The sequence below is a fragment of the Aulonocara sp. 'chitande type north' Nkhata Bay genome, linkage group LG6, assembly GCF_057382095.1.
Source record: "Aulonocara sp. 'chitande type north' Nkhata Bay isolate Kocher_YH1m ecotype deep benthic linkage group LG6, A_spYH_male_GT1.1, whole genome shotgun sequence".
In the NCBI taxonomy this organism is placed as follows: domain Eukaryota; kingdom Metazoa; phylum Chordata; class Actinopteri; order Cichliformes; family Cichlidae; genus Aulonocara; species Aulonocara sp. 'chitande type north' Nkhata Bay.
The window spans coordinates 22,818,374-22,846,133 of record NC_141349.1 but is presented as its reverse complement, the minus strand read 5'-3'; the positions used below and the strand labels follow the sequence as shown (position 1 = coordinate 22,846,133).

Below are 27,760 nucleotides of genomic sequence, written 5' to 3'. Positions count from 1 at the left end.
TTTTTTTTTTTTTTTTTTTTTTTAAGCGGTTATGTTTATCATTTTAATATATATATATAATTTTTTTTAAAGTCAGTTTTTCAGGCAATGGTGGTAATGGAAGGGAGCTACAAGAGTGTGTGACTTTTCAGAGGTGGACTTCATGCCAGTCCAACAAACATTGAGCTGTTAGTATTCAGAACAAGTCTTTTTATTGGCACTTGAGGGTTGAAGTTACCATAGTCAAAAATGATGTGGAAAAACCATCAGATTCACTAGACAACTGATAATTTTGGCCTTTTGGAAGCATAAATGTTGTTGGATCACCATTGATCTTCTCATATCATGAATGTCTACTAATTTTACAGCAGTCTAGTAGAGGCATTTGTTCCAGGCCCACACTGATGGCCTTACCCACAGATCCTCACTAGAAGCGCACCGCTAGTGTGACCAGAAAGGAAACTGCTCACACAACACTTTTGAATAATTTAAGCTTTTACTGCAGCAATGTTAAAGATGGACAATAAATTTACTTTTACATAGTATTTGGGTAAAATGGAAAAAAAATTTCATAAATAGCTGCTATTATGAAATCTTTTAAGTGAGGTCATATAAATTAAAGCAAAAGACATTTCATGTTACACCAGATACATTCTGCAATTTAAAAAAAAAAAAAAAAAACTAAGAATACTGAATATGTCTGAAGGTTCTCAGTCATCCAGGTCATCGTAGATGGTCGCTCACAGTGGACATAGATGTCCACTGTGAGCGACCATCTTTGAACAGAGGCGGGGTTTACGACACCAACTCTCTGCCATCTATAATCCAGTTTTGGACTGAACTGAAGAAGCTTCTCGGATGAGAGGTGAAACGTCTTCAAGCAACTTAAAGAAGTCCAGACGCTTTTCTTTGCAAGCTCCTTTGACTAAGAATACTGAAAAATCTATATTTCTTCTTCAATTATAAAATGTTGGATTCATACAGTTTTGCAGATATGGACATGATCACACTGGCTGACATTTATCAGCATCGTACTTAAACTAAAATATTATCAATTACACAAATCCTTCCCTGACTCTTTGCAAACTACGCAACTGATCTCACCATACTGACAGAGGGCTAATATGCATACACAAATCAAAGTAAACAAACACAGCATGAAGATGTAGGATGCCTAAAACTTGCATGTGGTTTTACAGTGTAGTCTACTCATAGCAATAAAAATTGCTTATCAACAACATCCCAAAACGTTCTCCGTCCCCCACGAAGAAAGCTGCTTTACTTTGACCTTTCAAGTCAAAGTAAAGTGCTTTCTTACTGGTAATCCAATCAAGAACAGTGGAAAAATTCTGGATTTAGTGAATATGACAAGATCCTTTTAAAAGTATAAACCATTTCTATACCTTGAAAACAATATTTTTTTTTTTCCAGACAGTGCAATGTGGGTCATTTGTTTGCAGTGTTAGGCCTGGAAATCACCAGATGCTATAAATACAAAATGATTCACGTGTTCCTGCAGGACTGCGAACACAGAGAGCTGAACAACAGAGACACAGCGAGGGCCACTCGGTGGCCAAAGAGAAGTTCAAATATCTGAGGTGTGAGGAGTTTCTTTAATTCTCCTCTCTCACACTTGACATCAGAGTGTACTTTCATAGGTGACGGGAGTTTCATTGTCATCTTGATCTCCTGCTGCAGTGCCTAAGAAAGAGGAAGAAGAGACAGGGAGGAAAAAAATAATAAGAGTGAGAAAATGAAAGATTTAAAAAATGAAACTAGCTGCACTTTTTGCACTGTGAATAAATGTATTTACATGAACACAATACCACTGTTGTGTGCCTGTAAAAAATCGTGAAGCTGCTGAATGACACAGTGGCCCAAGCTATGCAAATCTTTATGTCATAAGGGTGTAGCAGGAAAAATATTAGGAAAGGAAAGGATACTCACTACTCAAACACACCTAGTTAGGTTAGCAAAGGTTGCTGAGCCGAGCTTGAATTTTCAAAAGAAAGACTTTACATACCTAGGAAGAAAGCTGATAAACTGGGTTTGACTCGCTCACCGCTGACTGGGTTCTCTGGCTTTTGCAGCAGGCGAGGGCCACACAGCCCTATGATAAGTGCACCTACAGGGGCTGTGAGAAGGATGGCGAGCACAGCCACAGTCAGCACGTCCATGCCGTATTTCTGCAGCTGCTTGTCATCCTTTGTCCTCGCCATGTCCAAAGCTGTGGATCCTATAGCTGCCTGACAGAGACAAGCCAAGATGCGGCACAACCCCACAGACTTCAAAGACATTTAATGCATATGCTTTTCATTCAAAGATTTGCTAAGGAGACATACCTGCACTGTTGCTTTAGGCATCCATGCTAGGGCTATGAACACTTTTTCCTTTATGCTAAAGCCCGCAAACAACACACAGACGAAGGTGAACCCCACTCTAACCAGCAGACCAATGAGGAGAGAGACGATACCCAGACCTAGAGACATGTAGAGGCAAAAGTCATACAAGGACAACAATATTATATGTACACCATATAAATCCCCCCCCCAAAAAAAAAATTACTGCAAGAAAATTATGTGCAGTGTCATTTCAGCTGCACTGACTCATGCAAAACAAACATGTCATAAGTTATTTAGTAAACTGCTATAGCTGTAAAGTGCTAACAAAGACAGAGGGATTAGTATTTACAGGACGGGAAGAAGCATCATATCTCTCACATTGCCTCTTTTTTTGGGTTATGCAAATATATTTTCATACACAGAGTAATATTTGAATTTTTCACAGTGATAACAGCCATCTTGCTGTGGGTTATTTTGAAGGCTGTTTGTGTGTGTGTGTGTCTGTTTATCTCACCAACTGTGTGTCCCTCCAACTCAGAGACTCGAATCTCAGCTCCTATCAGTCCAAAGAGAAGAGGCTGAAACACATCCCACGCCCACCCTATCACTTCTTCCACACGTGCCTAAGGACAAAGAATGCAGGACATGTTCACTGTTCACATTTAATTATAATATATAACAACCAAGAAGTTTAAGAGAAATTAGGTCTAAGATTTTGGACAGTTAGCCTCGTTCAAATTCACCTCCAAAGTCAGAAAACTGCAAACAGACGTACTGATGTACTGTAGTTATTAGATGCATTATTTTTACCTTTTCTGTCCCCCAGCCGAGGCCAGCCAGGAATGCCAGCACCAAGGTGCACAGGCCTCCGGAGCCAGGAAAGCCTGCCACACCGCTGCCAAACACAGCAAAAACAGACAGACCCAGCACCAAGAAGGAACGCTTCATCACCAAGTGTTTCTAGAAGAAATAGTTAACAGTAGGTTTCTAGATAGCGAAAAGGATTACAATATGCATTATTTAACAAATAATAGCTCTAAGGTCTATAAGAAATCATTTGCAAAGAAGCTAGGACGTGTTGGTTCACAGCACTTTCACTTTTGATGAAAAAATAAATCCAATATGTAATCTAAAGCTACATAGTATCGAGGTTTTTAAACAACACATGCTGCCATTGAGATGACAGTAAGAGTCCTTGGGCTAAACTGGCCTGCTTAGTCCAAATATGTCCCCAGTAAAAACATGTGGCACATTCTGATGTAAAAAGGGCAAAATGAGCACATTAAAAATAAAACCTTTCACATCTGATACTTTTTCAGTTCACTTTTTCAGTTAACAGGGTTAAAATCTGCAGTTTTATTCTTATTATGTTTCCTATTCACACACTACCCCAAACTTTTTTATGGAAAAAGGGTTATACTTTTGTGGAGATATCATCTGAATTTCAGGAGCGGGACCACTCCTCCTTCATGCCCCCTCTGGCCTCAGGCTATAAAAGCCCCCCTTCTCCAACACCCACTGTTCTCATTTTCATGCTCCACCCTGCCCCCCCCCCCCCCCCTTTTTTTTCTCTTTACTCTCTTCTCCTGTCCTCTCCTCTCTTCCTTTCCTCCCTTTATTTCTCGTTAGTACAGAGAGCCGTCGCCAGTCCCCTTCAAGGCCTTCCCCAAACCGCAGCACTAGTCACACTCCCTCATCCCTCATTGCTCATCGTTACCAAGGGAGTGGTCCCTGCTAGTGAATTATCCATACAAGCTTTTCCTGGCTGTTACTTTACCTGGTCAACACTAGGGAAGTACTGGATGAGAAAACCAAGAAGAATCCCAGCAACCATCCCTCCTGCCACCTCCAGCACCCCCCTGAGGAGGTTGTACCAAGTTGAACCTAGAAGAATCAATCAAAACAAACATTTGTGAAATTGTGAATTTCTAAAATATTTTAATTTGCCAGTTCAGAAACAAGTCTCTCTAACTAATGCAGCTTAATACAGAAGCCAGCAAACACTCAAAGTATATACTTTACACTTTCTTACACTTTATTTAGTGTAAGGAAGGCTTAACATGTTGGACATTTTGGCATCTACAGTTTGAGTGCTGTTGAATTACACCACAATAGAAAGAGTGTTGCAGCAATACAAAGGTAACCCTGTAAAAAATTCAGATTCTGCCATATATAATGAACTGGTGCCAGAACTCTGTATTAAGAGTAATCAGCACGCTCACACCCTCTGGTGACATCTTTACAAACTACAGCAAAAAGTTATTTTCTTCTATGTGTTTCTCTTCGGGAGATAAGGTGCTGTTGTGTGTCAAAGGCAAAACAAAGCGATAAATCCATCAATTCTTGTTTTCCTCTCACGGCTCCACACATGTAAACGCACAGAGCAGAGATTACCTGTGGCAAAGGCCATGCCCAAGCATGTTGTGAATCCTGTGATCGCAAGAATGTCATCAAAGCTGCCTGCAGCCATCAGCAGGGTGGGGATGCCCTTCTCTACACCGTAACCGTCCTTCTGCAGCAGGAGCATGGAGGGAACCACCACTGCTGGAGACACAGCTCCTAGCACGAAGCTGCAACGTGGAGAAGATAGAGGGTTCATTTATTCACTGATAAATGAAAAACTGAGCAAGCTTTACAAACATTTGGTAAGAATTTATTATATCATAGTTAATAAATAGTAAATCAGTTTTTAAGCAAACAAATAGTTATTGTATTGTGAAGAAGATGACATTATAATAGATTGTTTTTTGTCTGCTAATCATTAACAATTTAAAACTTGCCTGTATGTCATTAGTTTGTGTAATAATTATTTATTTTAAGAAACATATTCTGTTCTTGTATCAATGCTCATAAAATGCATTTAAACCACACGATGATACTAAACATGTTAAATAATATAATAATTGATCATGATAATCAGACATTACTTTACTTTTATAGTAATTGTGTTACTGTTCAATTGAGAAACATATTGCCTAACATTTATTTAGCTATACATTTACCATTTAACAATGTTTATTATGACGTCTTACCATTTGGGTAGAAGCAAAAGGAAAAGTTTGAGCTGACTAATGTAAAGTGGAATTAGTAGAAAAAGATTTCTGTGGTTATGAACAGCTAACAGGGCCTTCTTTCTACTAAGTCATCCATTAACCACAACATGCAACACAAGAAGAACAAGCTATCTAGATGTAAAACCAGAGCTTCTTGTTTTTTTACAAATACTAATGCTCCACTTAATACCCTCAATGCTGATGAAGCAGATATGCATCTTATTTAAATTTCAGTTTTTGTGCTGTTCTTCATGTAAACATGTTCCTTATAACTGCAGTGTTTTGGTTTCTTTTTTGGTTTTTTTTGCAGTGTTAGGTTTAATTTTTCACAAAGTAAGATTTGACCTTCACTCAGCTCTCTAATTTCTCATGGACCCAGAGAGCTAAGTGGTCACATAATCCAAATATGAATATAACACAAAGTTAAGTTGCAGGTAAAATCCAGACAAAAACAGGACAAAGTCTGGTTCATTGGGCCCTAGTCACACAGGCCTTGACACCAATCAAGGACTTCCTAGCAGCTACCAGTCGCTGGGATTAAAATGTCTATTCCCTGACTAAGAAGATTTAAAAGTTGTGCCTTTTGAAATGTGATGGTCTCAGTAGCAATGGACAATCATCCTCCCTTTCTGGTTTGTTCCAGGCTTTTTTTAATGTTTCACTACCACTTGGCAAGTAGTTTGCAGCAATGTCAACATCTTTCATGCCAGTTACAGGTAGCCATGTCAATCTGCTAGCGATCACAGCAATTTCTGGGGCAGCACCTTCTTTGCGACCGATTTCACCCAGCGAGTCACCAAATACAAATTTTGTGTTTGTGACACACCTGGGGATCACGAATGAAACAGTAATTTTAAAGTATGTGTATAGATTTGCCATAGACATCAATCAATGGTGATTTTGGTTATGAAGTGAGAGTAGTGTTGTATTTACCCAAGGATGAAGGCCCACACCCAGGGCAAGCCCATGAGGAAGTGAGAGATCACAGCTACGGTGCAAGCCTCTATCAAGCACGGCCCAGCTGCCACACGTATACACACAGCTTTTAGTTTCCTTAGAGCCTGATAACAGACACACACATCAAACAAGTTATTAGGTTCTGCACATCACTACAAAAAGCTTTAACAAGCATATTTAGTAGTACTGAATGATGAGGTAAATAACTGACTAAAACATGAACAGATTCTTCCTGTCATTTCTTAACCTCCGAGGACCTGGCATCCACATATGTGGACATCACATTTTGGGTTCTCTAGACCAAAATACTAAATTTTGCTGTACAAGGGCCTGATATCCACTTACGAGGACATTATACTACCACCGTTTTATCGAAATTTAAAGCGAATGTCCTCATATGTGGATCTCATTTTTCTCAGAAACAAAAATTAGGTAAAAAAAAAAAAAATCTTTTTATTCTTTGTTTTTACGTTCATCAGGTCCCAATCAGCCCAAATGGCAAAGAGAAATTAAAAATGCATGCCATGAAAGAGTTTAGGCCTTAGAAGGTTTAATTAACTCTTCTTTTAACTACTTTAACCACTTCAACCAATGAATTGCACCAATTCAAACCAGTGAGAATTTGCACCAGTATAACAATGGCATGTGAAAAGAGATGAGATTAACATATAATTACTGTATTTCTACCTCTCAATGCCGATGTTAAGCTTCTATAGTATCTAGCATACCGTGGGATCCAACCCTAGACCAGCTCTGGCCAGAATGACAGCCAGAGCAATGTTCCTGAGAGATGCAGACCATTTGAAGTCAATGTACACCCCATCTGTAACAACTGGAATGTTCCTCAGCAGGAAGCCCATGAGCAGCATACCTGCAGCAAAGCACAAGTGAGGGTGAGAAAGAGGAAAGCTGATCCTTATTACCATTAAGGTTTGTTTATTCTTTGAAGCTTTCTTTCATGTTGCTACAGAGAAAAAAAAAAAACACAAGCTCACCAGTTGCTTTTTGAACACAGGGTGTTAGAATCAGATACTCTGCAAACTGTGAATGTTGAAACCCTAACACCAGAGGTTTCAACAATCCACAACCTCTTCTAAAACTTCTTGACTCGGATAATTGTTCGAGTCAAACAATGCAACATTAGTATTAATTAATTATCTATCTAAAAAAGCAGTAGAAAGGTTAGATTTCGGATCTACAGAGAAAGTCTTATGCTATAATAAGTGGGGAAAAAAACATATGATGCACATATTCTAATGGGTTGCCAGACAAATATTCTACCATGGAAGCTAAGCACCATCCTCTAAATTTTATAACAGCATTCTAGTTAGTGGTTTATTGAAAGACTAGACAAACCAGAAACCTCAAAAATTAACACCTAACTGTTAAGCAAAGCTCCTTTTTGAAGACTTACTGAAAATGAAAATGAAAAAACATGAACGAGATGTTTAGAGATGCAAACTTCTACCCCTCCCTATAATGTTATCAACTAAACAAGGAGTGGTTACAGTTTCCTTGATATTTATCAAGGAAATTGATCAAATGAGAGAGTCACATCACATCATGACAATGCACAGTGCAAATAACACTTCTGATGATCAGCACGTTTTCACCCCCTGAAAACTAGCAGCACAATTGGCATATCTTTTCAAGCCAAAGGTGCCACAATAATCTTTGCTGTGTAAAAATACAACAAAGAGATGCAAAACACAAAAAATCCAGAACATCAACGGATAACATGATTTTTAACTTTTCACATGGATAAACTTACAGTAACTTGACAAGCTCATGCAAATTAAAAGTTTCTCAAAGAAATTCAACCTTAGTCCTAGATGATGGAGAACAGAGGTGGGGAACTCCAGGCCTCAAGGACCAGTGTCCTGCAGGTTTTAGATATCAACCTGGGTCAACACACCTAAATCAATGACTAGTTCATTACCAGGCCTCTGGAGAACTTCAAGACATGCTGAGGAGGTAATTTAGCCATTTAAATCAGCTGTGTTGGATGAAGGACACATCTAAAACCTGTGGGACACCAGCCCTTGAGGCCTGGAGTTCTCCACCCCTGATGTAGAACGTTACGTATAATAAGAAGTATTCCGTTTTCAATTTAAAGGTTCAGGTTTTTTGGTATTGTTTTGTTTTTTTCTAAACACGCAGAAATATATACCGTCACCTGACTTCCCTCTCACCCACAGCAGGGATCATCACTCATCAGTTGACCTCGCTGTTGCCAACATACAAACAACGACAAAGCTTTAACACAGGACTTTTTTTCAAAAAGCTTCTAGATAAAAATATACAGACAGCACTGCAGCACTACTAGGTCTTACTCCCCAGCAAGAGCTCAGTTCAGAGAGTGAAGCAAACCTCTTTTTGTATAGTTCAGTGAGCTGCAGGATGAGTTGCCCAGATTGAGAATGAGCACCATGTGAGATAAGAACATGAAGTTATTACAGGAACAGCCATACTGCCACCTTGCATTGCATAATCATGTATGAGTGTCCTTGGAAATGCGGTTTTTAGAAACTTTACCTGCATGCTGACATAACTGCCAACAGTTTAACAAATACTGATGTCTATCATGCACAAAAAAAACAAAAAACAAAGACAAATAACAAGGTTAATACCCATTTGTAGGCATCAAGAATCCATTAAGGCAGCCTGTTAGCAAATGCTCATGGCATGTATGCACTTTTATGTCATAAATGACACAGTGCTCCCATCATTATCAATAAGTGAACCCATCATTAAAACTGTATGTGCTTTACAAATATGGAAGTTTAACAATCACAAATCTAACAACTAGGCATGCACCAATGTTTAAAATGACAATCTTTTTTTCAGTTCAATTTTATTTTATTTATATACATTGAAATAACAACAACAGTCCTTATATTCTAAGGTAAAGACCCCAACAAGACAAAAACCTCAACAACGACAAACGCCTATGAGCAAGCATTTGGAAACAGTGGGAAGGGAAAAACCCCTTTTAACAGGAAGAAACCAGGACCATGACTGGGGTTGAGGTTTCACTTTCTTTTATGTTAACCCCTATTGTTTGAGAGAAACAAAAAACAGTGTGATAAAAAGCGTTTAGCTGCATGAGGAAGAACACCGGATGCCCTTCACGATCCAGTCCCAATGGGATTTGTGTTTGATTCTAGTTTTCAAAGTCGTTATCTTTTACTTCTTGGGCAAATCTGTACACCACTACACTATGGAGCAATGCCAATGTCAGTTAACATGGCTAATGTCAGTTAGAACTATATATCACTCTGATGGATAAATCTGTGTAGATATATATGGACTAAATACTTAGATTAACATGCCAGTGTCACCATAAAAAGTCAAAGCACCAGATTTTCTCTCTTACCAAGGAGTGGTGGGAAAGGTGGAAGTTTGGGCAGACGAATGAGAGACACCAATTTTCCACCAACAACTGCACAGATGAAGAGTATTGTAATGCCAAAGAGGTTTCCTCCTGGGAGACATTCGTCCTCTGTGATTGACCAAACCACTCCAAAGAGCACAACTGCCAAAAGAACTAGAGAGAACAGGGAATTATGGGGCTGCATTTCTCAGGTAGTTCAATAACTACTGTATACTCATGATCTGCAGTTTTTACACATTCTTGGATGGAAACATACAACAAATGTGCTTTGGAGGACAAATCAGCCTCCTTTTTTACCTTTGGTAATAAGGGAGGCGAGAAAGCCTCTTGGCGGACAGGGGCAAAATCTTCGCAGCAAAGGACAACAGACCACTGGTGGATCTGTGTTGGTACCGGCGTCCACTACGGGGTTACGAGGAATAAAATAAGTGGTCTCCTCTGTTACATTTGGACTTGAGCAGCGACGTACCACCACCTGGATCTGGTTCACATTTAGGTGCTTTAAAAGAAGGATCACGACATGGAGTAGAGCAGGTCAGTGTTCACACAAACTGTTCTGCTAGATGACATAGCATATTTCTAAAGGCAGTGCATAACAGATGACAAATAAATATGAAATGTGCAGATTAGTGTGCAAATTCAAATTTACTGCTCAACTCCACAACTCGTCATAACATATAGTATAATAACATAAGCATAAATACAGCATTAACATAACTAGCTAAATAGCGGCACGTGTTTCTGGATTATATTTACTATGTCTTATTTTGCACATCTTCAGTCAGAAGGATACCAGCAGTTTTACAGAGGCATGCCATATCCTAAGTTTACAGACTGCTATACACTTGTGAAATGAACGCCAAAGTGATATGCCCTATAAACTGATAACAATTTCACAGAGTTGCTCAAGGGGTTATGTTGGCTCAAAGTTGGGAGAATTCCTTGAACTGGTTTACAATTCTTTCTCAGAGGAAAAATTAAAAGAAAAAAAAAAACATCAATAAGGCGACGGTATTAATTTTAATGAACAATATATACAACATAGAATCATTAAACAGAACAACAGGTGCAAAAAATTATTAGCAGTAAAATACTAAACCTCCACATGGTTTGGCACAGGCAAAGGAATTCTGTCCAATAGTGGGCTGGGAGCTGGACTAGGCACTGGACTGGGTGCAGGACTCAGGTCCGGGTTTGCAGGTTTCTGCTGGGTGTCCTCCATGGCGGTTGCCTACAATCTTTCTGGTCCACTCTTGTATCACAAGACATCAAGCTGAGGGGTGGGGTTAGCCATCAGTGGGCTGTTCTTTTACTTTTCTTTTGGCATATCCACCTCTATCCACAGGTTTCCATTCATACAATAGGTTTTTTTTCAGTAAGAAAAAACAAACAGTATCAGTGGTGCTGGTACAAATATTGACATAATGTGAAATGATATGGTTAAATCTCCTACATGCGCATAATTGACTAAACACACGAGTGTTTGGTGTTTAAAAGAAATGGATTTCATTACATTTCACAAATACTGCATAGTACAAGCTATAACGTGTGCAAGCAGCGATTTATCAGGCTAATACACAGGTGGACACATGGGACTGTTGAGGAGAGCTGCTGTAACCTCCACATCAGTCCCAGTCTCTCGCTCTGTGTGCTTAGGGTTGCCAACTCCCTGAAAAATAAATAAGGGACACCTCGTGGCCAGGGCCGGGCGACCCAGTTGTCTTCACCCTTCCCAGTGTGGTGAATTTTCTAGCTCTTTTTTTGTGTGTGAAATTATTTTTTTAACCATTTGACTTGAAGTTGATTTAAGTAGATGCATATTCTATTCTTTGTGATATGAACACATGTGAAACAAATGATCATTTAGCCATTTATTTTTAGCTCAAAATGACAACATTAACACAGTAAAACAGGTCTCTTTCTTAAACAGAAGCCTGTCATGCTTAACTTTTGAGAATATAAGTAAATCTTTCTTTAAAAGCACTCTGTCCTGCTTAACTTAAAATAATAGAAAACAATAGAAAGAAAAATATTCTTGTAACAGTGCACATTTAGTGCATTTAGTACAATTGGCTTCAGTTGAGGTATTATTTCAGCTTTTCTAAAGCTAATCAGCTGCTCCTGTTTGTAAACCCGCTTGTTCCCATGATTACGCATCATAACTCATCAGCATTATTCATCTATGTATTACTTTTATGTATTAGTCATCAATTTGTTGTAATCATCTATCCTTGCAGTTGTTTATTACACAAAATAAATTATATTATCACACTTCTGGCCACATAGCGCTGATATTCACTGCACATGCCCATATTAACGTTTTCCAGCCAGGTGTTTTCCTTTTCCCATTCTTCCCTTTCTCTGAGGGGAACAAACATTGCTGCTCTAACGCTGGGCTCACACTGTGCGATTTTTGGCCCATTTTGAGCCGATTTTTTGAGTGATCGGACCGATTTTGGCCTTCATTGTGCGTCGTGTAGTATACGTGGGGTAACGAGAAGTGATTAACACCTCACGACCAGCTCCCGATCATCAATCGCTCATGAGGGTCTCACCACAGCCGCTCACACTGCTCACGCGCAAACGTAAACGTTGGTGAAAAAGACGGCGCAGCACGGCTGTGCAGCGTGTGATCTGGACACAAGCGATGGAGGCACAACTTGTAGAACTTTGGAAAGCTCATCCGAGCCTTTTCGATGTGGCATCACAAAATTATCACGACCACAACAACCGTGAAAATAGTTGGATTTACACTGCTGCTCAATCACAGCTGCCTGATCAATGTTTTTCATTAGCAATTTAGCAAAGTTGATGGTAGTGGTGTGTCTGTGTGAGTGAAAGACAGAGAGAGCGAGCGACAGATTTTCTGTTATAACCTTCATTTTATGGAGGCACAGTGTGAGCACTCAGGTCGCATCAGAGCATCGGGCCGTATAGTGTGAAACCCTGCATCGTGACCTATGAACGTCTACCCCCTGTGAGTCAATCGTGCAGTTTGAGCAGGAGCTGAATAACGTGACTGAAAAAATCGCACAGTGTTTGCCCAGCTTTAGGTGTACTGTCATCCGAGACTTGCACCGCAGTGTCGGCGTTTGTTTCCCTGTTGGCCATGCTTCTTGTTGTGGTCATCTGTTGTCTTCCGGTATTTTCTCCGCAAGCGACCTTTCCTCGACCAATGAGATGAGCGGTAATCTGAATTGTCATACTCGAATTGTCATAAGTGTGCTGTCAGCTCATTGGTCACAAAGCAGGAGAGGGGCTGGGAATTATGTTTTCAAACAAAGTGTTAATTCCATAAACATTTATAGACTACTTTTGATTCTCACTGTATTACGGGACAAAGTGCGTCCCTTATTAGCTCAATACGGGACGTGTACTTTTGTTTCGAAATACGGGACGATTCCGTATTTTAAGGGACGGTTGGCAACCCTATGTGTGCTGTATGTACTATAAAAATGTGAGTGACTTGTCAACGTTTGTGTATAACAGTGTATAACATTAATATGGTGTTTTGGTGGTTACAAGTACCACATACACAGGAACGCCAAACAGACGCTACTACAATGTTTTGAAACTTGCTTTTAGCGAGCGACAGACGTCCTGTTAATCCAATTGTAAGCAAACCCCGCTAATCAATGCTTACAGCTACACCATATGGCACAGTAGCTAGCGTTAGCTCAAGTAGGTAGGTTACAGAGCGCGGATGCTAAAGCAAGTAGGTTAACGTGCAGCTGTCAACGGCAACAACCCGCTCGCACTGGTATCACTAAACCTAGTTTGTCAACTATCGCCAGCAAATCTTCGAGATATAGGGGTGTATCCATGTTTCATTCACTGTAAACACGTGTATGGCCAAAGCACAGAAGAAACTTTTGGCCATACTATTCAATTGGTTTCACTAGCTGTGGTTCCATTATCAGACATGACCCACTCCTGGGTGTGCACTATCGCCAGCTACCACCGCTCCTTCCGCCACTAGCTATTTTTTCGTTTAATATGGGAGCGTTTCGCAAATATCTGTGGATTACAGCGTTTAGGCTGTGTACAATGTCCTACTGCTAAAGTCAAACAACGACCCTAATTTCTTTAAACGTTAAATTGACGGCCGAGGTTTTCTAACTTCGGTTTATACAATCAAGCTGGATTTTACTTTTCAGTCAACTGGACCAGCAAGTATGGGGGCTAGTTTAATCTCCACCACCCTGACAGCTGGTTCTTGTCCGATATTTGATGTCCTACTGTCCAGTAGCTGCTTATGCCTGTGTACCGCCAACTAAAAGCTGACAGTGCACCCAACCTTTTATGCAGATAGCTAGCAAGCGACCGCCTCTGACAAAAATTACCTATAATTATAGAAGAAAAAACGCGCTCACCTCATATCGTAAACACCAGAGCATGCGGGCTGTCTGTGGCAGCTTTTCTCGTAGGCCTGCAGCAGATGCACCAGCTGGTACATGAGGAATGAGGCGGATTAGTGACTGCCAAGCAAGTATGTAGCGTCCACAACGGTGCATGGAGAACTTGGGTTACTTGGAAAACTGGTTTGCTTAACATCTTGCACATAGCTTTTGTTTCACTATTATGCACAGAGTAATGCACAGTAATGGAAAACGGGAAAGGTTTAAAGTTGATTACACACTTCTGTACATTATTTATATTTTGAATTTAGGATGACAAATATATTTGCAGCATAGGTTTCAGTTGCAAAACAAGACATTTTTCCATAAAATATGCAATATTACTGATATTTTTTTCTTATTTTATAATAATAATTTAAAAAAATTATCCATTTATGACAACTTTATTTGAATTCAAGGTTTGGATTCCACTTCTGTAATGATGTAGTCCTTCCAGTTTCCTCACAGTCTCCAACCTCCATCGATGATGTGCTCTGTCCCAGTCACATAGGCTGACTGTGGAGGGCCCAGACAGTTTAAAACCACTGGTAAATTACTTTACTGACAAAAATATCTACAGCTTTCTCTAGGTATGTGTATTCCTATGATACCTACACTCTATTCATACTATTATTATACCTCCTGAATTACATCTGTGCAAGCACTCACCTCATCTGAGGCCAGGTATACGCACAGGTGTGCAACCTCTTCGGCTGTGCACAGCCTGCCAGTTTTCTGTCTTGCCATAAAGTCTTTATAAGCCTGTAAATGAGTTATAATTGGATCATTCATTATCTTCATCATCCAGTCATCATTATTTAACATTGTGTAAATAAAGATAACATATGACACATAGTATATGAATCACGCAGGCATTACTGTCAGGTTGGCGAAAATGTACATCAAAGCCTGCAATACCTGTTCTGGGTCGGGCTGAGCCTGGATCCTACCCCTCAGTGATGGAGTATCAACAGTCCCTACAGAAATAGAAAGAGAGCAAGCCTAATGAAATGTTTATCAAAAGACAAGAGTTAGTTAAGAAATTATGGTCTTTGGCTAAATGAACATTTTTCTATTAATAAGTATCAAATACGATTGGGTTGGACTTGGATGTGATGTATATAAATAATCAAAATAAAAGTATACACAGCATCTTTTTAGACTGGCTCTTAAGCCAGTGTGCCCTAACATGAAACAACCTTCAGCTAAAACACCCCATCAATTTAGTTTAATTTCAAGGACGTTTACAGTATACTTTGAGTATCACTGAGGAAGACTAAAAACACATGGTGATATGGTGATTTGTTGCACTGTGTTCTAACCTTACCAGGACAAACACAGTTACAGCGAATGCCTTGCTCAATGAAATCCGCAGCTATGGACTTGGTGAGCCCAATCACTGCAGCCTTGGAGGTACTATAGACACACCGCTTAACAACGCCTGTGTTGAGGAAACACATCTGTCACTCACACACAGCCATACGCAGGCAAAGCATTTATCTGAGATAAGAGGATTGCAAAGACTGGCCAAACTTCAAAGACATCGTGTCCCTTTAAGTAGGAATAGTTCTACAAGCAACTGCAATAATAAAAAAAAAAAGATCTGAGGAAGATCGTTTACCTTTTATGCTTGATGCAACAGATGCCATGTTAATAATGTTTCCCGACTTCTTTGCCAACATCTAGAATGACAAATGGCATATTAACAGAATTGTTTTTGTTGAATCCAGATTAAAACTACACAAACAAAGCAATAAAAAGTGCCGAGATCTGCGCTAAAGGTACAGTTTGGCAGTTTGGTTAGTTTGCAGCTAAAGCAGGATTAGTAGCTGAGCAGTCCTCACCCATCATGTCATGGGTTCACAGTGGTACAGTTAATGCAGCTAATCCAACAACGGATGAGAACAAAATTAAAGGCATATGTCACACTATTATCAGTAGCACCTATTACATTCACGGGATAAATGGTGTTAAGAGTTTGGTGAAGTGGCCAAAAGTCACCTTAGGCAAGAAAGCCTTGCTCATCAGGTACATGCTCCGCACATTGACATTCATTGTGAAGTCCCAGTCATCCTCTTCACAATCCAAGATGGTGCCATGATGCACAAATCTGTGTACGAGCACAGACATTTAGTGGAAAAATAGCCTCATCTAATAACTTTAGACAGCATTAATATGACAATTTGGACAAACAGTGAGACACAAGTGACAATATCTGTACCTAATAACTTAATCAAAACCAGAGTGGTAAACTACTGCCATTTCAAGATAAAACTCAAAGGTGATAATGTAGAAGAAACCTGTTAATAAAATTGAGAAAAGGGGAGAGGGGGTTATGTATGTATGTTATGGGGTTTTGGAAATGTAATTAAGTAGTAAGCAGGAGACAGATGGGTGAATTAGAAAAGTGTAACTTCAATTTTATCTTTTTTTCTCCTTTTGCGGTCACCACAGCAGATCATCCAACTGACATCACATCTTATTCCTAGCTTCCACCTATGTCACACCAACACTGCATGTCCTCCTTGACTTCATCCGAGAACCTCATCTGTGTCTTTTTTCCTCCTTGCTGGCAACATCCTCTGTCCACTGTCCCTCCTCTGCACATCTCCAAACCATCTCAGCCTAGACTTTCTAACTCTGTCTCCAAACCGTTCGACCTGAGCTGTCCCTCTGATGTACTCAGTTCTAATATTACCCATCCTGTTCACTCAAAAATCTGAGCATCTTTATTACCATCTTTTGAACCTTTTCTTTCACTCTTGTTGCTATCCTTCTGTCACAAATTATCCCTGACACTTGTCTCCAGCCACTCCATGCTCCTGCAATCTCTTCTTCACCTCTCTTGTGCACTGTCCATTGGTTTTGATGGTTGAACGCAGGTATTTAAACTGATCTACCTTCACTACCTTCACTTGCATGTTCACCTTTCGACCTGTGTCCATCTAATTCACATGTATTCTGTCTTTAAATAATCATAGTGCACAGTATCTCCTGTCTGACCTCATCTGTCATCCTGTCCATCACCACTGCAAACAAGAAGGGGCTCAGAGCTGATCCCTAATGTAATCCCACCCTTACCCTGAACCCATCTGTCACTCCTACTGCACACCTTACCGCTGTCTCGCTGTCCTCTTACATGTCCTGCACCACCCTCACATACTTCTCTGTCTCTCCTGACTTCCTCATGGTTAAAAAGAATAACTTAACGTTTATTTGAAACTACAAGTAAAATGCACAGTGACTGCTGATTTAGGAATTCTGGTTTTGACATATTTTTTTCAGTTTTCTACTTTAATCTGTTGTCAACAATAACTCACATGAATTTACTTCCAAAAATGGTGCAAATTACAGCTTTATTTGTTTTACTTGATGTGGAACTTCTAAATACCATACATTTTGTTTTTCCAAGAATTATGTAAGGTTTTTGTTTCTTCAGTAAATCAGAGAAATAAAAACTAATTTAAAAAGTACCCAGCAACGTTGAACAGAACATCTACATGGTCATGTTCCTTGGCCAGGGCTTCTACTTGGTCCTTCTTGGTCACGTCCACCACTTTGGTCCTGATCCCTGACACCAAAAACAAAAACAAGGACAGTTTAGATTATACTTGCACTGCTTTTGTCTTCATAACAGCTGGCTTTATTTTAGTGCATGAAATAATTCAAGGTATAGCAGCTTCATTTATCAATCATTTTCACAGTTACACAGCAAAACAATGGTCCTGGCTGCTATCTTCTTCAACATACATCTTTTCCTACTGACCGCTCAATGGCTCTGCAGAAAGCCAGTTAAGAGGGTGAAGTGCTCAGGCGTGAAGAAGAATGTTGCTCATGTCCTATTTATTCAAACTCATTTACTGCAGAGACCAGAATAAATAGAGATATGGTTCTCTTCTCACAGTCTTGAAGAAAAGACAATTAAAACCCATATAAAGCCTTTTACAACTAATATATGATATGCACACCAGAAATGAGATAATCTGGTTTTTTTTTCTTTTTAAAATGACCACAGTGCAATTTCAATTTCTCTAATAGAGATACGTTAAATGGCTCTTGTAGAAAAAACAACTTCACTCTGGGGAAAGCATAGGTGTTATGCATTTATACTAATTAGCTGCTTTGGCCAAAATGAGAGAAATTAGTAGAATGCATGCATTGCTTCTTCCACTTATCTGGTGCCGGTAACCTAAGCAGAGAACCTAGGTCCTAGGCTTTATAGGCTAAAACCTCCTCTCAGTCAGACAATCCCAGAAAACCTCCCTCACGGTGCACCCAGGAGGCATCCTTGTCAGATACCCGAACCATCTCAACTGGCTCCTTTCGATGTGGAGGAACCACGGTTTTAATCTAAGCCCCTCTTGAATAACTGAACTTCCCACCCTATCTCTAAGTACAAGCTATTTCAAAGTAATCAAAATTTTAAAACTTTGCATCAAATAATTAAGTTGTGAAAGAACTTGAATGAAGGGATAGGAGTAAACTGGCATCCCTTTTGCAATGCCTCAAATAGCCAGAAGATGGCAGTCATAGATCAGCAGAGATGAAACTTGCCTTGAATACCATCCAGCTCCTTCAGCTTTTCTCCATTTATGTCTGTGGCTGTGACCTGAGCTCCCTCCTTAGCAAATGCCTACAGTTTAAAAAAAAATAATCAGTGTTCAGTTCCAAGTGGTTCCTCAATGTTCTACATGCTGTGCTATAAAATTTAAGGAAAAATTTGCAATTATGATGATTGGTTATGACACAAAACCGAAAAGAGAAGGACACCGAGCCACAGACACAACTGAGCAGGAATCTAAATTGCTGTACGAATGGACGAGGGCACTCCAACTACAGGGAATAATTCAGATCATCAATACCAATCAATATCTCATTATCAAGCATCTGAAAGCAGACTGTCAATATCCATCCACAGTTCCACAACTCTTCTGAAATCCATTCAACTTCCCATCAATAAGGCAGGTTTTTAAAGTGCAAATGGATTTGCTCAAAAGACCCCTTATAACATTTGCATCTTTTAACTTTTAGGTTGAATTCCTCCAATAAAAACCCAGTTCACTGTAATACAAGGCACCTTTGCACACTTTAAGATCACTTGGAGGGAACAGATGTAGCGATGGTCCAATCCAGTGTGTGAGATTTTCAAGTGTGTTGTTATCTCTTTGGCAAGAATATCCCTAAAGGACGGTCCTGAACCTTTGCCTCCATTAACTCAGGAATCACTATTACAGCAGTCATTTACAGGACATTAGGTGACATGCTTAAGTGTTTCTATACATAAGGAAGTTGGAAGAAACATGTTTTAAATTACATTAAGAAAAATTACATCACGGGACTTCTTAAAATCTTTAACTCTAAGCAGTATATCCTATATTAGTTAATCTATATTTAATACTTATCAAAATGTAAAGAGCACTGAATAAGTGCAATATTTAACTACTAAATAAACATTTTCTGCTGTGATTTAGAAGCCACTAAATCAGTGAGATGTTAAGAAGAAGATATGAAATGTTTTTACCATTGCTGCAGCACGTCCAATCCCCTGAGCAGCAGCGGACAGAACAATCACTTTCCCATCCAGGCGACCCATAGTTTACCTTTCACTGCTGCTGTGAACAAAACAAACAAAAGATTGGAGAATAACAGCACATTTATTTAGATAAATGCTTTCAGTCTTAATTTAAAAAGGTATATCAAGCATGTTTTTTACACAAATGTACAAATTTCTATACTTTAATTCGTGGTTTTCAGCAGTCCAGACATGCAAAGACATACATTCACTGCTAATCTCTGAAAAGTGTGGTGCAATTAGTAATTTGGTTAGATAACTGTGCAATCATTGACCATTGGCAAAATGGTCTTTCGGTAAACTGCAGCATTTGATGGCCTACAGCTAAGAGAGAACTCTTAAGTGACCCCACAAAACCACTTACGAAGAGGACTTGAATTCATTAGAAGCTTGCTGTAGTGTTAGGTTTAGCGCATTCAGTCACTAATAGTGACAAAGTCAGGCATTATAAATATTAATGTAAATTTTATTACTTGGCTCAAAATGATTGTAGCTTATGGTAAAAAGGCCCTATTAACAAATGTGCTTTATCAGTGAGTCTGTCTTCCGCTTCCAGTACCAGCTTAAATTCAGTTCACAGAGTGCTGGTCCTTATTTACAATAATGTCACCCAATTCACCGGACAATTATATCCATGCTCTTTGGTTCTGTCCACCAGTTCAGAAGTTTTGGCGCGAGATATGTGAAGACTTATCAAAGTACCTGAAATATAACATTCCAACTTCCCCCTTAGTGTGTTTGTTGGGCAGCTTAGATAATGTCACTTCAGAAAAGAATATAGCCCATATGGTTTTCACTGCCCTATGCATAGCCAAGAAAACTGTCCTCATGAACTGGAAAAATAAAAATAATCTTAATTCTAACCAATATAGAAATTATCTATTAGATTACATTAGTCTTGATACAGCCTCTGCCACCACATCAGATCAATTGCTCTGGGCTCCTTTGATCAGCTCCATCACCTAGTGGGGGTGGAGGGTCATAGTTTGGTCCCGCCTTCACTGTTGTGATTGGTGTGGGGGTAGGGACAGGCTTAGGGCGTCGGGGGGTTCCCCGGAGGCATCTTCCTTGGGGGGCTCAACCCGGGGTAGCGGTCATGTCCAGTTAGGGGCTCTGTTGGCTCTCAGGTGACTGTTTCCTCGTGGCTGCGTGCAGCAAGGCTAGGGGAGGGTCTGTGCTGACGGACGTGGGTTACTGACCTGGTAGCCTGGCTGCCCCTGGGTGGGTCCAGGATGGGCGTGAGGTTCTGGGGGCGCTCAGTCTCTGGGCTGGGGCCCTGGCCGGGCCTCGGGGGCTTGGGTCCTGGTTGGTGTGTTGCCGGGGTTGTGGGCGGGTGCGTGCATGGGGGCCCAGCCCTGGCGCAGGGTGCCGCTGGTGCGTCGAGCCACCTGGGGGGCTCTTCAACTGGTGGGGGAGATTGTCACACCTTGCAGGAGCTTTCCTCTCTTCAGGAACTCTCTCTGCAGGAGGGGGAGATACAGAAGAGGTGGAGGAAGATCTCAGCCTGGGCGTCTATTGTCTTATGTAGTCTGGAAGATGAGTGGATGGTGGGGTGGGTGCAGTTTTTTCTGTGGTGGGGTTGTGTGGACTGTCCCGGGCTCTGTGGGGCCGGGAGGCGCTGCTGCACTGGGCCCCGGTCCGGATGGGCCTGGGCCCCCTTTCCCTGGCGGGTCGCGGAGTATGGGGGTGCCTACTGGGGTCAGCGGGGGAGCTGGCCCCAGGGAGGGGTCACTTGGCCCTCCCTTCTTTCCCTCCCCATCTCCAGCTGCCTCCCTCTTCCCGCTCCACCACAACCACCCACACATGCAGGGCCTTGGAGTAGGGGTGTGTCACCAGGGTGCAGAGGAGGCTACCCCCCCCTCTGTCCCCTTCTGGCTGCCTCTGCCTCAATTTTATCCCACAACTTAGACATTCACATTACTCACACTCTCATTACACATACATATAGGATCTTGGGGGTGGGCACGATACACGGAATCCAAAGTACCATCAGGGTGTACACCTCACCCCTGGCGTCGTTGCCCACCTCTCAATTTTAAATACACGTAGACATTGAGGGCCAGCAGGAGGGACTATGCGCTTACCTGCTGCTCTCTGGCAGGTAGCTCCATGCCCTCCTGGGTTTTAAATGCACCTTAGAACACATATGCATCAACACTACAATGAGCGGGTGGAGGGAGGTTTGGAGTCTTCTCTCACCCCCATTCTCTGCGGCCTGCTGGAGCGGGGGGGCTAGGAGGAGGAGTTGGCCGTCCGACTGCGGTCTGGAGTGTGGGGCCTCCCTGCTGCTGCGGAGTCGGGGCGGTCTGCCTCTCCCCACCGCAGGGAAAAGGGTAACACCACCTGGGTCTGGGTGCAGTTCCCCCCTCCAGGGGCAAGGGTACCTAGACCCGGTTCGTAGAGTACCTTTGGGGAGTGTGATCGTGTGTACAGCGTCTCTTTATGTCTGTCTCCACGTTGGTTGAGTGTGGAGTAAGTGCATATGAGAGCATGAGGGTGGGAATGGATGTTTGTATCTGTGTGTGCCTGTATGCCTGTCTCTATATGTCAGGTTGGGTATCAGACGCCACCTCTCTGGGGACATCTCAGGCCCTCCAAGGTTTGGAGGCCTATCTCCCCCCACCACCACTTCCCCTGCCAGTGGCGGACTCCCTCAGACATCGGTGCGTTGGAGGTTCTTTGTGTCCGGGGATGGGCGTCCAGGTACACACCGGCTCACTCCTTGGCGGCCGCTTATCGGTAGGGATGGGTATCGTTTAGGTTTTATCCGATACCAGTGCCAAATCGGTACTTTTGGAACGGTGCCGGTGCTCAAACGGTGCTCAAACCGGTGCTTAAAGAATGGAGAACACAAAATTGGTCCAAAAACCTCTCATGTTCAGCTGTTTTTTGTAAAAAGATAACAATGTTAGCCTTTTCTGCAGCTATGGGGCATATATGGTATCACTCATGGCTGGAAGCAGTGCTTAAACAATGGAAAAAACACAAACTTTGTCCAAAAACCTCTCATGTTTAACTGTTTTCCACTTTTTCTTTGGTCATTTTAGCCTTTTTGGCCAGGGTGAAGGGAGTATCTGCCATCAAACAAGAAGACAGCCGCATGTAGCTATGATGATGTTTGCTAGTTCACCTTACATGCATTAATGTAATAACGTGGTTAGCCTACTCAACGTAAATTACACTCGAACAACATGAAGCTACGCACGCAGAAAAGAACGGCTGCTGCTGCATCATCATCCATCATCATTTCTGCTACACTGGCAGGGCTAGGGGCCGGGACTCTCCTCTTCGTGTTTTTGGGGGATGTTGCATAACAGCCAACCCACCCGCAGTAGATGCGCTCGGTGTGAGGTCTCACAGCAAGCTATCAAATACGGCGCATTTCTGGGCTTTTAAAAAAAACGCTATGCATCGCCAGGTGTTTCATCGGATTCGAGGTGTTACTTCCTTTGACAGTATCACAGTATCAGCTTAAAGCACTTGTTGCAGGCTGCTGAGTTTGCATATTTTGCTGTGAAGTACAGCCAGACTTTTGACCGCTTCGCCTTGGACATTTTTAATCTGTAGCTCTGCTCTAAAAGAACGTACGTACCTGGACCCGCCTACTATTCTCGGAAACGTAAAATGATTGGCTAGAAGTGTATCACAGCTCAGGAAAAAAAGCACCGAAATAAAGCACCGAAATGTGCGCTGCTTTTCGGTCTGGTTACTACCGTTTATGTCAGAACCGGTCCCATCCCTACTTATCGGGGCCTGGAGCCTGGGGCTCGCTCGGGCCACTTCGGAGGTGGGGTGCCCCCGGCCTCTCGGCCTGGGGCTCGGTCACTCAGGCACAGCTGGCTGCCAGCGGAGCTCACGAGCGCGTCACTGCAACTCCCCCTGGCATCTGCTCCGCGACTGCTGAGTGAGCCCTCATCTGGGACTCTCCTCAGCTCTTCTGGGACAGTGGCGCGGCTGCCCCTCTGTTGGTCTTCCTTGGTCTCTTGTGTTCTGGGGGCCTCTGGATGTCTGGAGTTTTGATCTCCTCCATACCTGCTTCATGCGCTGGAGGACAGGGCTGTGGCCCCCCCACACCCTCTAGCAGATCATTACATGAAGGAACCTTTTAAAAAAACAAGCGTGTCCATGCTCACAGGTGTACACACGGGTGATCACACCCACAAACTACACCCTTTTTGGCTCCTACCTCAAAGCACACTGTGTTCTGTTGATCTTATGTGCTGCACAATAATGTTTAATATTTAGTATTTACTGTCATATTCCCATATATCATTGTGATGTTGTTTATTCTATTACTCTTGTTCTCTTCTGCTTGTTTTCTTTTTTCTTTCTCAACAGGTGATCCAGGTGATCGATAGATGCATTTTTTTTCCTGCCCATTCTGTTGGTTTTTGTTTTTTGCCCTTCTCCCCCGTCCCTCTTCTCAGCTGTTTCTCTTTCCCTCTTTCTTTCTCCCCTTCTTTCCTCCAGTCAAGTCTGTCCCGTATTCAGCAAGTGAAAATAAAATAAACAATAAAAGGTGAATCAAATGGACCATTATGGCAAGGCTGGGATGGTCAATTTGGTAAAGTAAATCCGTTGGGCATCTTTCTTTGCCTTTAGGCAATAATTCTGATGGCAAAAGAGCCAAACGGGACAGGCAAAAAGACAAAAAAAAAAAAAAAAAAAAATACAATAATGTCACCCAACAAATCAGACAAGATCAGTACCATGAAACTTGTAGTGAAAGTTAGTAATTAGACCAAATATGACGTGACACAGCCCAGAAATAATGCAATATGGCAGTTTCTCAGTCAAGGACTTAAAGATATAGAATAACATACAGGAATCACATCTGTCTATACAAAGTTCAGAGCACAAAAGTTCTTCTTATCATTTCATCAATATTACCAACATGAAGATGATATATTTATGAAGATTATTGTGGGCTCTTTTACGTTAGAATATAAAGCACCACAAAGCAACTGTTGCTGTGATTTTGCTCTATATAATTTAAATTTAATTCACTTGAGTTGTAAAGCATAACTATCTATATTTTATAACTCTCATCTTACTGAACATGTGTACTTACTTACCTCTGAATCTAGAGAACCATTAAACAGACCCCCATTGGGTCCTACCCTCTAAGAATAAGGTGTTTATGAGAGAGTATATGTATATGTAATAGTATAATAAATTGCTTGTTCTTTATAATTGTGACTCCCAAGAAAATTGTCTGAATAGAGTTCAGGTCGTCCTGACTCGGGAAGGCCTGGTTTGAAAATGTTATCTGACCCTATCTCAACCTTGAGCACAGTACTGCATGTCCCTCAATTAAGTTCAAGTTCAAATTTTATTCGCCACTTGCAGTGGCAGGTTGCCCTGCAGTGGAATGAACCCGCCCCCGACCTTACACACACAACACAGACATCACATGGGGATACAAGTCAGAGAACGGTTGCATTGCAGAAAAACCACTGAAATGTACACTACAATGGGAAAGTACAAGAGGAAAAAAGAGACCTCTACTCATGCTGGGCTATAGGAGGACAGCATGAGAACAGGAAACAAAAAAACTCCTCTGCACAGAAAGCACATAAATGTCCACAGTACAACATTATAGAGCATGTGACCAGCAACAGGGTTGGGTAGGGGATGAGGAGTAATCCCAGGCAACACAGCAGCCTTCCTGCCACTGCGCCAACTCTCCAGCCCGGGCCCAGACCCGCCTCGTATTCCCAGGAGGCAACAAGCATCGAAGGCTTTGGAAGGGGAGGCGGGCTAGTATACTGACACATGGTTTTTGTCACCCTTAAGAACGGCAACGTGCGCCAAAAGTGACGTCACAACTCTTGGTACCAGTTCCACTCTTTACTTTTGTTTCAACTTTTCGTGCAGGCCTTGTTTTTTGTAACCTGGCGTGCACAAGATGGTCATTGTTGAATACACAAGTTTGCAAGAAGTTCAGAGCTCAGAGATGCCCAGGGTTTACACAGAGCTTAACAACTTGAAAATATTAAACTGTTCTGAGGAAAACTCTGCAATAGCTGTGTTTACTGTTTGGACTTCTCCTTTTGTATTAACAAAAGGAGAACAATAATATAAAATAATCCTCAATAGCAACATCTATAGTTCAAAAGCAGACATTGGTGAGTCCGGTAAACGGGCTCTTGTGAGGTTGCAGTTCATACAAAACACAACCAAAACCTGGCCAAAAACAAGGCTTAAGGTTCTATAGAAGCTGCCAGAACAACTATGCAGTCCTGGTCTGACAAACTAAACCTGACAGCCAGACCTGGTTGTTTGCCTCAATCATGGAGGCCACGAACTATCCCGAAGCCTGGGCATGTACACTTGTCCTGCAGATTTATAATTCAGGCCTGCAGAAGCCAAATTCTGCAGCAGGCCCTGAAAAGTAAGCCAACAAGAGGGAATTGATGCACACCAGTCTTGTGGCCAAGGATTAAGCATTGTAGGCCCCACAGAGCTAATTAACAGTTCCTACAGTGCCTGTAAGGATGGATCCAATCCTAGTTAGCACTTGCCAAAGAATTCTTCATTTATATTTAATTCATAAAGACATGGCACTCCTTCTCTTGTGAGTGGTAACAGTCGATGCTGGGGCCTAACAGTTCTGGAGACTCCTACGTTTTATCAATTTTTCCAGGAGAAGTTTAAAATTTTTGAAAATACTGGGTTTATTACTGAGCTAATACCATTGCCACAGGCAAATGAGGTGTATACCTTTTCAAATGTCCATGGCCTTGGTGAAGCTATAGAACAAAAACACTTCACACCACTCTGGTACCTCCAGGAAAAAAAAATAACTTTTTTCTTTTAAATAACCACAAAATGGCACACCATACCATGTGGGCTGCTGGGCACTGGTGGACTGACCTGTCATAGGGCCAGTTTAGCATTTGAATGAAGATTTCAACCATTCAGTGCAGGATTTCCACATTTTGCACTTCTGCATTGTCTTAAAGCAAACTGTAAAACTTTAACTTACCTATCAGTCTGCTGTTGCTCATTAAGTATTAACTCGTGTGTAAATCCTCACATGAGATAATGAAACACAATGTGACTCAAATGAGAAATGACATTTTAAGCTTCACTGCTTACTGCTTGTGCCTGTTCTCAGTTCATTAGTCTTAGAAACAGTGCAGATTTTCAGTTACTGTGGCCATCTCAGACAAAGAAGAAAAAGTGGCACCAGTACAACTATGGTGAATTTGCAGTGTATCTAAGGATGTGCAGACAGGTATTACTAGAAACCATAATTTCCATAATTCCGTTGTACATGTACAATGGCAATTAAGAGCTATTCTATTCTATTTGATTTTAAACTGAGATAACATTAAGAAAAGATACAAAGGTGAGTGGTATTGCTAGAATCTCCTGTCTTCTAAGTAGATTTGGATGGTTTAAAAAAACCCTCTAAATACAGTCCAGAAAATGTAACAATTCAAAGTAGCATTGGACTGTAATCGCTTTTCAAACACGTTAACCTGTAACTGCAGAAATGTCATTGATTCCTATTGTTGCATAACAGATTTTTTTCAAACGTGTGTAACCTACAAAAACTTTACTTGCATCAGCTGCTCAAGCGCGATCAACCACACAGTAATGACTTTAACTGATGAGCATGTGCAGATGCTTTCTGTAGGTTGGACTGTTAGCTAACGTAAAGATTTTAGAAACTCACCCCTCTGCTCAGCTCCGACTTCGACAAGACGCACTCAACGTCAGAGTTCAGCGAGGCTGGACACGTGACACGCAGCTAGAACTCCTGTTGGTTCGAGACCAGGAAGTTCACACGAAGGGGCAGGGTGCAATTTGAGAAGACTAGAAAGCAAGGGAGCACACCAACAAGGCTTTCTACTTTCAGACGTTTTTTTTCACCCTTTAAAAAATTAAAGACATTAAGCTTTGTACGAACTTTTTAAATTGTTAAAATAAGTTCTCTTTTGAGTGTCCTGTATAAGAAAGTACATTTGATACAAATATTTTATTTGTAAGGACCAAGAAAAAAACAATATAAGAAAGAATTTTTCAATTATTCATTTTGAGAGTAAATATGAAATTTC

General features: G+C 41.3%; 2 protein-coding genes across 7 annotated transcripts; both read right to left on the bottom strand.

Annotated features, from left to right (window-relative positions):
* Window positions 1–454: 454 nt before the first annotated feature.
* Window positions 455–14,358, bottom strand: LOC147327807 (sodium/hydrogen exchanger 9B2). 5 transcript variants are annotated; one of them, XM_086295691.1, is made up of 13 exons: window positions 14,099–14,358; window positions 10,825–11,060; window positions 10,023–10,224; window positions 9,708–9,878; window positions 7,060–7,202; window positions 6,308–6,435; window positions 4,716–4,891; window positions 4,099–4,205; window positions 3,132–3,281; window positions 2,836–2,944; window positions 2,322–2,458; window positions 2,003–2,225; window positions 455–1,680 (listed from the first exon to the last, which is right to left on the bottom strand). In XM_086295691.1, exons 2-13 carry the CDS (start codon window positions 10,945–10,947, stop codon window positions 1,619–1,621), a joined length of 1,731 nt encoding a protein of 576 aa, XP_086151817.1. In that variant the 5' UTR covers window positions 10,948–11,060; window positions 14,099–14,358; the 3' UTR covers window positions 455–1,618. The 5 variants fall into 5 exon arrangements, with proteins under 5 accessions (XP_086151817.1, XP_086151818.1, XP_086151815.1 ...); XM_086295692.1 differs by having other exon boundaries at window positions 10,825–10,998; XM_086295689.1 differs by having other exon boundaries at window positions 10,825–14,358.
* A 145-nt stretch (window positions 14,359–14,503) lies between these two features.
* bdh2 (3-hydroxybutyrate dehydrogenase, type 2) lies at window positions 14,504–27,463 on the bottom strand. Of its 2 annotated transcripts, none has more exons than XM_086295696.1 (10): window positions 27,379–27,463; window positions 19,644–19,734; window positions 18,677–18,755; window positions 17,597–17,693; window positions 16,124–16,232; window positions 15,744–15,804; window positions 15,450–15,563; window positions 15,041–15,099; window positions 14,792–14,884; window positions 14,504–14,638 (listed from the first exon to the last, which is right to left on the bottom strand). In XM_086295696.1, the coding sequence occupies exons 2-10, from the start codon at window positions 19,713–19,715 to the stop codon at window positions 14,585–14,587; spliced, it is 738 nt and encodes a 245-aa protein (XP_086151822.1). In that variant the 5' UTR covers window positions 19,716–19,734; window positions 27,379–27,463; the 3' UTR covers window positions 14,504–14,584. The 2 variants fall into 2 exon arrangements, with proteins under 2 accessions (XP_086151822.1, XP_086151821.1); XM_086295695.1 differs by having other exon boundaries at window positions 19,644–19,731; window positions 27,379–27,456.
* Between the last annotated feature and the right edge of the window lie 297 nt (window positions 27,464–27,760).

Coding starts and splice junctions, on each gene's coding strand:
- bdh2 (XM_086295696.1), bottom strand. CDS start 19,715: ATGGGTCGCCTGGATGGGAAAGTGATTGTTCTGTCCGCTGCTGCTCAG. Junction 15,564..15,743: donor TGTTGCATCAAGCATAAAAG/GTAAACGATCTT, acceptor TCCTCAACACAG/GCGTTGTTAAGCGGTGTGTC. Junction 14,885..15,040: donor CTCAGCCCGACCCAGAACAG/GTATTGCAGGCT, acceptor ACTCATTTACAG/GCTTATAAAGACTTTATGGC.
- LOC147327807 (XM_086295689.1), bottom strand. CDS start 10,947: ATGGAGGACACCCAGCAGAAACCTGCAAACCCGGACCTGAGTCCTGCA. Junction 10,225..10,824: donor CTGTGCCAAACCATGTGGAG/GTTTAGTATTTT, acceptor CTTCTTTTAAAG/CACCTAAATGTGAACCAGAT. Junction 2,945..3,131: donor TCGGCTGGGGGACAGAAAAG/GTAAAAATAATG, acceptor CTTTGTCCTTAG/GCACGTGTGGAAGAAGTGAT.